Source organism: Phaethon aethereus (genome assembly GCF_964289735.1).
Source record: "Phaethon aethereus genome assembly, chromosome: 20".
NCBI lineage: Eukaryota > Metazoa > Chordata > Aves > Phaethontiformes > Phaethontidae > Phaethon > Phaethon aethereus.
Window position 1 is genome coordinate 2,275,423 of NC_138596.1, and position 14,875 is coordinate 2,290,297.

The window sequence follows — 14,875 nt, forward strand, 5'->3', positions numbered from 1 at the left end:
GGCTCCAGGGTGGACCTGGGGTGCTCCCCTGCAAGCACGTGTCCATCGGGTTGGGGCAGAGTGCGGGCACTCTGCCCAGTTCTTTCAGACTGCTCCTGCCTCCTCGTTCGCTCTCAGGTGGCACCCAGGATGGGAAAATGTTGGCATGTTTGGGTCTCCGCACAGGAGACTCCGGCTGGTTTGGTCTTTGGTGTGGGGGAGAAACGGCGGGGGCTGCTCGGGGTCTTTTGGCCTCAGAAGGCCAGGTTCAGCGTAGATGACCATATGACCCTTCCTGACAGCCTCTCCATCAAAGATAACCAACCCCCAGACTTTACAAAACACGCACCCGCTTTCTCCTTTCTGGTGACCCAAAGAAATGTCCCCAAAACTGGAATTTCTGAAGGAAAATCTGTTAGTCCCAGGAGCGGTGCTGCTTTTAGGCTGTCCCCATCTGGTTCCTGGTGATTTGGTCGAGGAATAAAAGTGCAATTCCTTTAAAGAAATGTTTTGGTTTGTGTGACCTGGACCATTTATTGGCAAGGCCATCTTGTCCTCACCAGAAGACTTCACCAGCCAGGCCTCTGTCTGCAGAACTAAAGGAGTGACATCTTCTTGGTCTTGCAGGGGTATTTGGAGACACATCTCTCTATCTTAGAGTTCTTTTAAGCAAAGTGCCAGAAATGCCTCATCTTCCTGCAGAGTTTAGACTCCAGTTCAGATTTTGCTGGTCAACAACTAGAATGCATCTGCAGATGTCCTGTAGTGACAGGACAAGGGGCAACAGTTTTAAACTGAAAGAGGGTAGATTTAGATTGCATGCAAGGAAGAATTTTTTTACAATGAGGGTGGTGAGATGCTGGAACAGGTTGCTCAGAGAAGTTGTGGATGCCCCATCATTGGAAGTGTTCAAGGTCAGGTTGGAGCAACCTGCTGCAGTGCAAGATGTCCCTGCCCATGGCAGGGGGGTTGGACGAGATGATCTTCAAAGGTCCCTTCCAACCCAAACCATTCTGTGATTCTTTTGCTTACACTTGGGCTGACAATGCTCTACTTTGCAACAGGGACATGGATTAAATTGCCAGAGTGCTGACAGTCCTCCTCCCCCTGCTCTCACGTCTGCCCAGGAGGACAGGCAGACATGCTTCGCTGGTGAGGGTTTGTGCAGCGATTCAGCTTGCTGCAGTGCCACAGAGAAAACAAGTGCCCCGGGCAACCTCCTGTCTCAGAGAACTGCTGCTCCCACCAGGATGGTTGGCTGATTGCTTGCAGCCATGGTCTGGTTGTGGTAGTTTACACCAATATTGCAATATATTATCAGCACCTAAGGATATCCAGCAGCTACCGAGGAGCTGCCAGATCCTGCTGTGGTCAGGCCAGTCCTGCTTTGCTCCCACAGAAACCACTTGCCGGCAGAGCAGTGTGCACCTCAAACCATGCAGGGCTTGCTTTTTGCAGCTGGGAGACGGAGAGGGGAAATGAGGGACCTAAGGAGGTCACAGCAGCTCATGGCTGGGAATGGCGGAGCGCATCCGTTCTCTCACTGGGATGTCAGGGTTCGTGGGGGTCTGTTGACAGACCCAAGTGGTTTGGGTGTCTCTAAATCACATAGGTTTTACCTTGATAGTTATACTAACTGGTGGGCGGACGCCAAAGGGGGTTCTGTGATGGCTTGGACTGATGCAGCTCTATACAATCCTAGCACCTGGCTGCAGATCTCATGAAGGACAAATTAGGAATTTTTTCCACACTCTGTAGCAGCTATTCTGAAAGTACAGGCCTGCAAAGGTCAAACCATGAAGCAGAAAGGCCACTTCTCTTTTGTGAGGCTGGTTTTGGTTGCATTTCGTTTTCATTGCTGTCTGCCAAGGATCAGCCAAGAAGTTGCGGCCACCTCACTGAGAGGGAGGCCTCATGCACCTGCAGGAAACCCGACATTTGCTGCCATGCTCCCGTATTGGTGTTAGCTGGAGCAGTGTGCCCCAGGCCAGGGCTCTGGGGCCCGGCCGCCCTCCCCAGCGCTCAGCCGGAGGGTGCTGTGGCCCCGGTGTCGGTGCCGGTGCGGGGAGCCTGGGCGCTACCCGGCAGTAGCGGCGGAACCTTTGTGCAGAGGAGCGGGTTGCGCGGGGCGTGGAAGAGCGCCGGACCGCGCTGAGCTGGGGGACCCGAGAGCGGGGCGGCCCGCGGAGCCGGGGGGAGCTGTGGCGGGAGCGGGCCCGGCGGGGCCCGGCCAGGCCGCCATGTACGCGGGGCTGCAGGAGCTGGGGGTGGCTAACGGCGAGGACCTGAAGGAGACGCTGACCAACTGCACGGAGCCGCTGAAGGCCATCGAGCAGTTCCAGGTGGGGCGGGTCGCCAAGGGGATGCCCGGGCGGCCGGGGTGCACCGGGGCCCTTGGCAGGGGCCGGGGCTGTGGGGTGGGTGGTAGGGAGCACGAGACGGCCCAAAGTGGCGTCTGTTTTGTGGGGTTTTTTTTTCCTCTTTTTATTTTTTAACCAGCATGTCTTTAGCCGTCCCTGCTGTCGTTTGCTGGTTAGCGGAGCCGGCTAACCTCCCACCTCCATCCCTGTCCGGTGTTTGTGTTGGCAGACAGAAAATGGAGTGCTCCTGCCCTCACTGCAGTCGGCCCTGCCTTTCCTGGACCTGCACGGCACCCCCCGGTTGGAGTTCCACCAGTCGGTTTTCGATGAGCTGAGGGAGAAGCTGCTGGAGAGGGTCTCTGCCATTGCTTTGGAAGGGAAAGTTGAGGAGAGGTTTGTCAGCAGTCTTGTTTGCTGTTTGGAGTGAGCTGGGAATTTTGTGTGAAAACTAGTTACAGTGGACAAATGATTTCTGCAAAGGAGAGTTAGGTTCCTGGGGGATCAAGTTCCAGTGGCTTTGAGATGAACCACTCTGGTCTTTTACTGTAGCATGGTACGTAGTCTCTTTCTCTTGCTCTTACATGATTTCAGATACAAGAAGCTGGAAGATCTCCTAGAGAAGAGCTTTTCCCTGGTCAAGATGCCTTCCATACAGCCTGTGGTAATGTGTGTCATGAAGCACTTGCCCAAGGTAAAACCGCTCCACCGGTTAGCCTGTTCCGTTACATCTCCGTTGTACAGCTGGGCTGCATGCTCCGTCTGCAGACCTGCAAATTTGTCGTTCAGTGCTAGGAAGTGATTGAAGATTTACTACATTCTTGTCTGTGGTAACAACTTATTAGACTGATTCAGAAAGCATTTTACATTTTCATAATCAGATGAGACTATTTCCCTATTTTATTCAATACATGCAGCTTTCTGAAAGTAGTCAAGTTCACCGACAGGTGAATTTTTCCAGAGCTGACTTAAATGTCAGTGGACATAAATGGAGATAAGTGGAAAATAAGATTTGAAGAATGCAACTGGAAGTAGACGGGACATTCAGATCTGTGAAACAAAAATCTCTAGGAGTAGCCTTACTAAAAGCATCATATTGTACTTAAGGGTAATGGATTCAAAACTGCTACTAGAGCTTTTGTAAGTTACTGAGTTTTGAAACGTCACCCCAAATCTTAGCATCATAAGTTTAAAGGAAGTCTTATCCTCCTTGAAAGAAATAAGGAAATGGTTGGTGCCTAATGTGGTTGTTGGAAGAAGTTAAGTGTCTTAGGACTGGCTTAGTGTTACAGGAGTTGGGAAGGGTAAAGATGAGTCTGTGATATTTGCTTTTGTTTAGTTGCATTGTTGTGTAGATTACCAGACTGCCCGAGATTGTGATTTGGATGTCTTCTGTACTTGAATAGTCAGGCAGGCAAGCTGCTGTACGCTTTGGTAACTGCTCTGTTGATCATAGGTCCCGGAGAAGAAGCTGAAATTAGTAATGGCTGATAAGGATTTGTATAAAGCATGTGCAGTGGAAGTGAAGCGCCAGATTTGGCAGGATAACCAGGCTCTGTTTGGTGATGAGGTATCTCCACTGCTGAAGCAATATATCCTGGAGAAAGAAAATATTCTCTTCAGCAATGATATTTCTGTCTTGCACAACTTCTTCAGTCCATCTCCCAAAACAAGACGTCAAGGAGAGGTAAGGACAAGGAAAGCTCTTACAACATGCTTGTGGATGGAGTTCCTCAGCTTTCAGTCAACGTCATCAAATAACAGAGTGTCCATTTCACGTGCTCAACTTTTCTACTGAAATTGTTTGGCTAGACAAAGTATTTGCAAGAGATACAGGTCGTTCTCTCCTCCATATCTTGATGAAAGCAGTTTTTAAAGTTACTCAATACTGTGATTAATTGATTAATGTTCTAAGCTGTTTATAAGCTTTTAAAAAAATAACAAGGTGAAAAATGTTTTCCTTTATTGCTCAGACCGACTGTCGTACCCCTCAGCTGTTCTGAGGGCTGAGCATCTCTGTCAAATCAGTTTGAATATCTTAAATTTCTTGGGACTTTTTTTTTTTTTTTGGGTAGGACATAGCCCAACAAAAGCTTTTTTCTTTCTTTTTTTCTTTTTTTCTTTTTTTTTTTCTTTTTTTACAAAAATGGAAAGGGACATTGAAAATTGTAGCTAAGCTGACATTCAGAAAGGTTGCTCTGTGAGTGGAATTACATGAAGTGGCTGAGCCACAGTAAGGGCAGGTGCTGCTCCTCCCCCCCAGCCTGTAGCTCTGATGATTATCAGACCCTTCCATGAACAGATTCAGCTTGGTAATTGCTACAGAAGCTGTGGCACATAAAACCAATAAGTAGTTTTCCAAGACAGTGAGTTGGATCTGCTCAAAGAAGAGATCAGCTGACACCAAAGTAATTGCAAAGAGATGGGCTGGATCACACAGGCAGGCTTGATGTGGGAGGGAATGGTGGCATAGTTGTTAGGAAAAGTGGGTCCCTCCTCTTCCTGGCAACAGCAAGCCATTACAGTGGTTCAGCTATAATGTGTCGCTTTATTTCGGGGGGCTTTTGCTCCAAAGGGAAATATCAGAGTTTCTGTATGAACCTTGCTATTGAGAATGCTAAGGAATTGCAGTGATAAGGTGGTATAAAGCTTTAATTTCAGAGAGGGTAGCATGTCTGTTACATGGGGGGTTTGGTTTGGGTCTGTTTTGCTTTCAAAAGCCCACTTAGTATGAGTGCTCTGGTGCAGTTTACTTCAGGTTTACACTGCAGACTTGTGGTTTAACCTTGTCCAGAACTAAGTACCACACAGCCACTTGCTCACTCCCCTCTGATTTGTTGAGGGTAGAATCAGAAGGGTAAAAGTGAGAAACAAACTCATGGGTTGAGATAAAAACAGTTTGATAATTAAAAAGAAATTTTAAAAAAAATTGTAAGGAAAAACAACAGAGAGGAAAATAAAACCCAAGAAGACAAGCGATACAAACAAAAACAATTGCTCGCCACCAGTGAATCGATGCCCAGCCAGTTGCAGAGCAGCAACCCTCCCGCCAACCACCATGCCCAGTTCTGTTGCTGAGCTGGAAGTTGTATGGTCTGGAATATCCTGTTGGTCACTGGGAGTCAGCTGTCCCAGCTGTGTCCCCTCCCAATGTCTTGGGCACCTCCAACCTACTCGCTAGTGCAGAAAAGACCTTGTTGCTGCGAAAGCACTGCTCAGCAGTAACTAAAATATCCCTGTGTTACCAAAAATATTTTCAGCACAAGTCCAAAACATAGCCTCACACAAACTGCTTATGAAGAAATTTAACTCTATCCCAGCCACAACCAGGACAAACCTTCACATTCACTCTCGTGCCCATAGCCTGAAGGTAGAAATGCAAAAAGACTTCCAAAGAAAAGTGAGTTGTGTCCTTGTTACAATAATTGTAAGTTCTATTCATCAATAACAGGTACAGCTTCTTACACATTTCATATAGCTGAGCACATTATCTTACAAATGCTTCAATTTCTTTTTGCAAGAGTGCCTTTCCTTGTCATTCTTTATTCTTCCATTATGGCTATGAGAGATTTGGTGAACATCTCTTGAACAAACGCTCTTGGAAATCTTGGTGTAAAATAGTTCCTTTTCAGGAACTCGTGTCAATGCACGTGTTTCAAGATTGATAAATCATGTAGAAGAATTAATTTATATTTTGTGTGTGTGAAATAACAGCATCTCTTGGTAGTGAGTGCACATTTTTTCCACCTTGAGTTTAGGTGGTTCAGAAGCTGACCCAGATGATTGGGAAGAATGTGAAGCTCTATGATATGGTATTGCAGTTTCTGAGAACCTTGTTCCTCCGGACAAGGAATGTTCATTACTGCACGCTACGGGCAGAGCTCCTGATGTCACTGCACGACCTGGAAATCAGTGAAATCTGCACTGTTGATCCCTGTCATAAGGTATTGATCATGTGGGACAGATAGGAGTATTACTGGAGATTTTACTGTTTCGCCCACTCCTGTGCATACCTGCTGCCCTGCAGGACTTCAGCCCAAAGAAGATGACTCCTCTCTGTGAAGAGAGTTCAGGCCTTGAATCCAAAAGTCATCTTATATGCCTTGGAACTTCAGGTGAAAATTTCGTCTTGGTTAACCAGCAGCTTGCTTTCATTTCATAACCCACAAATCATTCAAATTTATGGTACTTGTGCAGTCTTAAAAGCAGTGTCTAATCTGACCTATGTAGATGCTGCAAAATTTAATAAAAAACATTACCTAGCCCCAGATTCTTAATCAAAGCTTGCTTCTCTCCCTGTTGTGCCTGGTGTGATATACTCTATCTGTCAGTAAACTGTGTGTCTAACATTAAATAATTTAGATCTTGAACTATAAGAAAACATTAAACTATTAAAATATTGGGGGGTGACAGATGTGTTAATGTCACACCGGGATCTTGTTACTGGTCCTTTGTCCATGGTTAGCATCACTCTGATCTAGAACAAGGCTTTTTCTCTTAAGCAATGTTGCTAAGTTTTATGTGTATTCTGCTTATAGAGATTATGTCCTAGAGTGATGATAAATGTTACTGCATGCTTTTTAATGTCCTCTGATCAAGAGTCCCAAAATCAGAGAGTGACTAGAAAAGGGCAATTCTTGTTCAAGCTACAGATCATTTTCAGCAACCTCATTTAGCCACTGCAAAGTGCAGTGACTGCTGCAAGGACAGTAAGCCACGATGAAAGCATTTCAGAAGGTTCTTTTTTGACAGCTGAAATGTTGGGGGGAAAATAGATGTTGTTTTCTGGAAGGGGAAAAAACCCCTTGATTTTGGGTCAAATAAAACATTTCACTTAACTGTCTTTTTCCATTTTGATAATACAGCTCTAAAGCAGAAGCACCTCCACTGTTAATATCCCCTACTTAGAGGGTGGGAGTGGTATTGCAATGGCTAAAATATCCCATATTATTATTGCTAAGTGATGCTGCTTCTTTCTCAGCCTGCTACATTGATCAGGTATGCCGGGCAGTAGTATATTAATTGCTGCTGCTTAATTGCCAGGGAATGCCTTTCTTGGGAGGGGAGAAAGTGACACCAGGTTAACTTATGTTGGTATCGCTGACCTCCTTGTTGGGATGTTGGTATTTCTGACCTCCTCTGTATTTGTGACCAGCTTGGTACCATACCTAAGTATATTAATTCCAGATGTTTGGAGGTCATTCTGAACCTGTTTTCTCTGACATCGTATATTTGATTACTGGTTGAATGAGTTGCTGTAGTTCATAAAGCTTTCTCCTTTTTTTGTAACAGTTCACCTGGTGCCTTGATGCTTGCATTCGGGAGAAGTTTGTGGACAACAAGAGAGCTCGGGAATTGCAAGGGTTTCTGGATGGAGTGAAGAAAGGACAAGAACAAGTGTTGGGGTAAGGCAGTTGGGCTGTTTATTGAGAAACTGAAAATGGGTTCCTGGCAGTCACAACATCTGAGAGGTGTTGTAGGTGTTAATTCTTCCCTAGAGCCAGCCAACAACCTGTAGCTCTTCTGTGCAGGCAAATCCAGTACATCCATGAATGTTAATGCTCTAGGGCATAGCCAGGTACCTTCTGGTGATGTAGCTTGCACTGCTCAAATTACCGGTCTTGCGTCTCCCCTGTGGCCTGGTAACTGAGTGTGGGAGATCTCCTGCTTGATTCCAGTGCAGAAGACCTTTAGTAATTGTTTTTAGATAACATAATCCTTCAAGTCAAATAACATTCATGGTGTTTTTACAAGGCAGGAGAAAGTTCGTCAGGTGGACACCTGTAGGAAACAAAAGACAGAAATTCAGGTTTTACATTATCATAGTAAGGGTATTGTTAGAGTGTTTGCACTGTGTCTACCTCTTAAACTCAGCAGTGTGCATTTATAAAAAAATAATGTACACACACACACTACTTTGATACTACATCTGATAGTTGACAGGATTACAACAAGGCATAGGCTCAAACATCTTACTGGAGTGAAACGCATGTTCTCAAGAAGCTGGTGTCCTACAGCTGGATATGGAACTGTACTGGGTTGTTTGTTATGTATGACACCTTTGATTTTTACTTCTTCTCAGGGACTTATCAATGATCTTGTGTGATCCCTTTGCCATTAACACCTTAGCCTTGAGTACCATAAGGCACCTGCAAGACCTAGTTGGGCAGGACACCTTACCCAGGGTGAGTGTTGCAGCTTGTGTACTTAAATCTGAACTATAGTCTTAACTGAATAGCAGTCATCAACAAAGGACTGGCACTGGAGAAGAAGTATGATTAAGTTCTCAAATGCCTGTGTAAATTACAATAAGAGAAACGTGATACTGCTTATCCGTTTATAGCACATACCTTAGAGCACTGCAGGAGCACTGTTTGGAGATGGGCATTTTGGAGCTCTCCAAATTGGCAACAAATTCTTTGCATGGCTCATTCTATCCTAACAGCTATCCATATATAGAATCATATATAGAATATGTGCTTCCCTGCTTTGTCCTTCCATCGGTTTGTCTAACAGCAGCAGCCTTTTTTCCCTGCCACAGTAAATGCGATGGATTAATTTGCACTGTTCTGGTCTGTTGGCTGCGATATAATACAGTTCCTGCAAGTAGTGTCTGCAGGAGATGCTTAAAAGCTAAAGAAGGGTAGCCTTACAGGTGTGTGAACAGTGTCAGGCATTTGATGCTTTTATCCCTGAGTTGTTAAATTTTATTGTTGGATTGAATAACTTCCTCATGAGAGTTTAAGACTGAAAATTGTTTCGGTTTCAGAGCACGATATAAACAAAAAACCATTGTCATTCTTACACAGGCTTTCTCTTTCTTGCTTCTGCTGAGATGACTTGATTTGTCCTGTCACATGTTATATTTCAGTATACTAATTTGGCTGGACACACTTAAAAACAATGTTGTGATCAGATTGGCTGCATACTTCTTTGCGCATTATAAAATGTTACAAAAACCCACAAACCCTCAGGTGTGTCTGTTATCTGATTCCCATTTGAGGAATCGGTTGTCAATTAAATTGGAGAACTGAATGCCTCTAGCAGTCTTTGATAAAGCTGCTAATCCAGGAGAGCTTTGAATGTAAACCACTACTTCCAAAGAAATATCTGTATGTGCAACTTGTGGAAGATCAAAATAGCTTTTTTCTCCTCCCCTTAAAATTCGAGGAAAGCCCAGATCTGCTGCTGCTCCTTAGGATGCTGTCTTTGGGACAGGGGGCCTGGGACATGATTGACAGTCAAGTCTTCAAGGAACCAAAAATGGTGAGCCATTTTGATTAGAATTTAAACACATTCAATTAAACAAATTCAGACTTGTTTATTGTTTTACTGTGTCCCTGATTTAACGGTCGTTCTGCATACCTCTCATCATAGTTTTCTTAGAAAAAACATGTAAGTGGTCACAGCGCAGCAGCTCAAGTGGACATGTAAGCTTCGTTTACCTGCTGGTTTTATTTACATGAATGCCTGGCTCTTACTGTTTTAAAATCAAGCTGTACCCCTCTTTAATTCTGCATTGGTTGCTCTTTGTTCCTGGGAGCTTCTACACAACAGGCAAGTTTGTTAAAAAGATCTTGTCTGAGGAAAGCAGGATTTCAGAGGCTGGTCTGAAACTCTGGTAGCTGTGGAGCAAGTTTTCACTGATATGAAAGATGTTTTTCCCTTCCAGATACCTGTTGTAGCAATTTTGTGTAGTGCCACATCCAGCTACAATCTTTCCACGGTTTGGGAATACTTTGCCCAGTGTTATAGGTGGCCCTAGTGTAGTTTGGGAGGAGGTATGTTCAGCTAGTCATGGTGTTGCACAGCAGGACTGTTTCTCAAGAGAAATTTGTTGTTTCTCTTCTGAACTATAAAGCAGCAAATGTCTACCTAGGGGGACATTTGAAGTCTCCAAAATATATATTACTGGCTGATTGCACATTTAAATTTACCAGAGGAAGGGTGTGCGTTAATACTCAGATTTTAACAGTGAGGGTGACTGTAACTGCAAGGGTAGCACTGTGATTTGACTTGCAGAGGTGCTCTCATGAAACTCTTAGAAAGAACCTGTGAACATTTTTCCTAAAGGGAATCTCCACATCTGTATTTTAAAATCTTCTTTATTTGTGATTGCCATAAGCTGTAACTTCCCACTCTCTGAATGTGATACAACATAGGTTGGTCTGCCTTGTGTGAGGAAATGTTCTTTATTGTTACTATTCTAGCTATGCATTGATCCCTGTTAGTTTAGGGAATGAACAAAATGATTTGTAATTGTTGATAAAAGCAGCCTGGTACCATGCTGAACATGCAGTGCTTGCAGCGGTATTGGAAAAGGTCTCTCAGAAGAAACGCTACGTAATTGTCAAAAGAAAGAATTTGAGCAGGAGTGTTTCTGTAGATGAGGTGAAGTACCGTTTTCCTAATTACTAGTGGTCCATGTGGAAGTGAATTATTCAAGAATTTTGACTGGAACTGGATGTCTGAAACCTTGTTTTCGTAAGAGTTGGATGGGGCACATACTGTTGCCTCACTGTTTGTTACAGTACTGTAGGACCATTATGTGGCATGAACTGATTAATGAAAGCATTGTTCTTTTCCATCTGTTCTTCCATCCCTCCAAGGAAGCGGAGCTGATCACGAAGTTCTTGCCTATGCTGATGTCCTTTGTGGTGGATGACCACACATTCAATGTAGATCAGAAACTGCCCTCAGAGGAGAAGGGGCCAGTTCCCTACCCCAGCACCATTCCTGAAGCTTTCACCAAGTACGTAATCTGCCTTACCACCTTTGCATGTATATGCTTGTTACCAAAGCAAAACATCAAGGAGCCAGCCAACAGTGACAGGAAAAAACACTGTATGTGGTAAAATGAAGACTTACTTGGAGTAAGATTTAGTCCTGGTTAATCAAGCCTGAACTTTTCCATTAGCAGAACAGAGTTCCACCATGATTCCTCAAATAAAATTTCTATATAAAAAATAAGATTTCTTGTAATGACCATTCTTTTGGCAGATTGAATATGAAAGTATTTGGTATTAGTGCTTTCAAATATGCTGCTTGTGTGGCTTCCCAAGCTGTGAATGATGAGTGTTTGAGTGATACTTGAGTGCAGCTGGACAAATGCCCATGCTTGGTTCTAAAGAGTGCTATTGGAAAGTTTGCATTTTTGTTAACACAGTCATTCTCTGTTGATAACCCATCACTCCAGGCATGTCAAAAAGACAAATAAAACCTTTGTGTGCTCTGTTGTATCCAGGTCTTGCACTAATTTCCAGCACAATTCTTACCTGTATGCCAGAATCTGGAGTACTGTATCCTGGTAGTTGTGCTCTGCTCTATCACGGTGTTGGTATTTGACCCTTGGGAAACAAAACAGCATTGGACTTTGCATAATTTTTTAGTATTTGGGCTTCTTCTAAAACCCATTTTTAATAGCACTTTTATCATTAATACCATTATAAATGTTCCAAATCAAATCCAACTGATTGTGAGACAGCACGATGTTTGCTGAATGGTAAATTTTTCTGGACAGTAATAGTGAACATAGTGATGATCATCTACTCAGTAGATACTCTTCAGTGGGCTTGAGGTTAGCCACTGCTGTAACTGATTCATTGCTATCCAACAGTGTTTTAAACCCTCTTAAAAAAAAAAAATCTGTTTTAGCTTTATTGATTAAGAAAATTTGCTTCTGCCATAACAGATTCTTGCAGGAGAACAGAATAGCTTGTGAGATTGGGCTGTATTACATCCTTCACATCACTAAACAGAGGAACAAGAATGCTTTCCTTAGGCTCCTGCCAGCGCTAGGTAAGTTTTTGTCTTGTCTTCTATTCTATAGCTCTTTGCCTTGTAGTGGACACCCAGGATGCAAGTAAACCTGGAGAGAAAGTGATTTCTGAGTCATATATGTAATGTTCTGCCTTTGGCTCTTCTGGTGACTTAGTTGTAAGGCCCTGCAGAAGCATTTGTTTTTGTCTGCAGTTCAGACACTTTTCTGCTGATCTGAGAATTCAGAGATAGTGGCTGAAGGTCAGTAGTTGCACAGACAGCAAAGGCTGTATTAACAATGGGATTAGCTGAGAACTGTTTGGAATTAGTCTGAAAGATGAATGAGACGGCGATTTAGTTCTGCTGCTGCTCATAGTAATTGCATGTGCCCAGAAATTCTTGGGACTTGGCTTTGTGTGGTGAAAAAACCTGTAACGAAATGGGACCGAACACAACCTTAAATTCTTCCCTGGATTCTTCACTGACTTATCTGGGGTAAGTTGGAGGAGAGCTCTGAAGCAATCTGAAGTGCAGCTCCCAGTAATGGTGGGGGTGGGGAGGGGTTCACTTCCCACTCCCTCACCCCTGTCCTGGTGTTCTTGGAACCCTTTGCTGAACTGTCAGCTCACTTAGATGGGTGAGTTTTCCACTGGTAAGTGATTTGTATCTCATAATGCAGTCTGAGAAGTGCAAGGAGGTGGATGTGGCCATGAACAGAGGATGGTGGAGAAGGGTAGTAGGGGACTTTGTGATTTTGGCAGGAGCAAGATACTCCGTGACTTTAGCCTTGGTGGAGACACGGGCTTTCTACATATTCTTCTCACCCCTCTGCTCCTAATCTTTTGTGTCTGGAAGATCAAAGCCACCTGCCTGGGCTACCTGTTTTAAAAGCCACTAAGGAAATCTCACTGCAAAATTTTCAGCAGGAATATCTGCTGTGTAGTCAGGCTTTGGCACATCCTTGTCAGTCTCAGTCTCTTTCCTTTTCACGTTGTATAGTCGAGACATTCAGTGACTTGGCCTTCAGTGATATTTTTCTGCACCTGCTTACTGGTAACCTCACGCTGCTGAGTGATGAATTTGCACTGGAGGAGTTCTGCACCAGTCTCTTTGACGGCTTCTTTCTCACTGCCTGCTCAAGGTAAATCTCATTTTCCTCCAGGGAAGTGAGTTTACAGGATAGCTGAGAGAGATTATACTGCTTTGAACTATAGTTTAATAGCTCAGCAAACTCTTCACATATAGTGGAAACATTAGCCTGATGCAATTTTTCTTCAAGGGAAGGCTTATATTTTGTGATCAAGTTTTTATCAGCAAAATTGTTAAGTGTTGATTATAAATTACTACCTAAACTGTAATTCATTATTTGTAAGTTGGAGTTGCAAAAGACAATATCCTTCATGCTTTGCAGTAGTCGCAAGAGTTAAGTTCATCTCTTTGCAGTATCAGCTGCACGCAGAGAATCTGTTTGTATCTGTCCTGTTAAGTCAGCGTGGTTCAACTGGTGGCCTGCAGACCAGATCTGACCTCCAGGAGACTTCCCCAAAAGGGATTAGAACTGCTGTTCAGGCATAGCAGCATGTGCTGCTGCTGCTACCACTTCCTCCACATATACGGAGGACAAACATCCTCCTGCACGTGCATATGGCCTGTCCAACGGAGACCAGATACTGCCACGTGCTACAGTCTGTGCTTAAAATCTCCCCTTCCTTCCTCATGGTTGCTACAGTTGGTCCACTTCTGTTGAATAATTACATTAATTGCTGGAAAGTCTAAGGCAGCGTTAGCACTTTGTAGCACACAGACTACGATTCTCAGGTGATTTGGAAAATTGTAACAAAGCTGCTGGTCTGTGGGTGTGTGAATTATTCTGATACTGTTGCTGTAGCTTTCTTGTTCTCAAGATACTGTTTGTTTATATCAGTTACTCTGCTTTAAAAATACTTCTTGCAGAAAGGAGAATGTACATAGGCATGTGCTAAGACTGCTGCTTCATCTGCATCACAAAGTGGCGCCTGCCAAATTAGAGTCTCTCCAGAAGGCTTTGGAACCCACCAAGCAGGTAAGAAGGGAAGCTTGAGAAAGGGAAAATTAATTGCAAATGAAAGCAGCTGCCTTTCCAGACGTTGCTTAATGGAACATGTGCTCTGCTTTCCAAGTGTACCAAGTTGTGCCTTACTTGTCCTGTAACTTCTTCTTTCTGTGTTGGTTTCTGTTAAAACACCCAGGGTAATTGCATACTTAGTGTTCTTGCTAATAGCAGCTAGAATGAAGTATGACTCCTCTGTTTTTTCCCCTCTCTAATTCTCATTCTGCAGAGTGGGGAAGCTGTGAAGGAGCTATATAACCAACTCACTGAGAAACTGGAGCTTCGCAAGCCTAGTCCAGCCGAAGTGACTGAGACTCCCTCCATGGAACTGCCCTTGCCCACTGTGCCCACACCAGCCTCACGCTGAGCTATGTTTGTAGTGCAAGAGAGAGACAGCGGAACTAACCCAGTGCTCTGCAGCGTGAAGGCACTGTACTGCCTTTCAAATGTCTGCCTACAGGGTGGAAACAAAAAAAAGCCACTGAAGCTCTTTCAGGAAACACTGCAGTTTACCCAGCTCACTGGCTCTTTGCTGGTTAGAAAACTCCGTATGCAGTGCATTGCAAAGGTTTACTTTTCTTAAAGATAGCTGAGTGTCTTCTTGTAGATCCACTTAAAATCTGACTGTACATTTTTTTTTCAAAAAGAAAATGCATATTTTTAAGCTTGTCATCTTGTATTTTTAAACTCT

At 43.9% G+C, this 14,875-nt stretch overlaps 1 protein-coding gene across 1 annotated transcript; it reads left to right on the forward strand.

The window, feature by feature from the left end:
• Positions 1-1,971: 1,971 nt before the first annotated feature.
• Positions 1,972-14,551, forward strand: NELFB (negative elongation factor complex member B; the record flags this gene model as incomplete). The annotated part of the gene is made up of 13 exons (XM_082009175.1): positions 1,972-2,321; positions 2,569-2,732; positions 2,931-3,030; positions 3,793-4,023; positions 6,095-6,280; positions 7,629-7,741; positions 8,419-8,521; positions 9,507-9,602; positions 10,946-11,088; positions 12,028-12,134; positions 13,095-13,236; positions 14,049-14,157; positions 14,414-14,551. Exons 1-13 carry the CDS (start codon positions 2,220-2,222, stop codon positions 14,549-14,551), a joined length of 1,734 nt encoding a protein of 577 aa, XP_081865301.1. The 5' UTR covers positions 1,972-2,219.
• Positions 14,552-14,875: the final 324 nt, after the last annotated feature.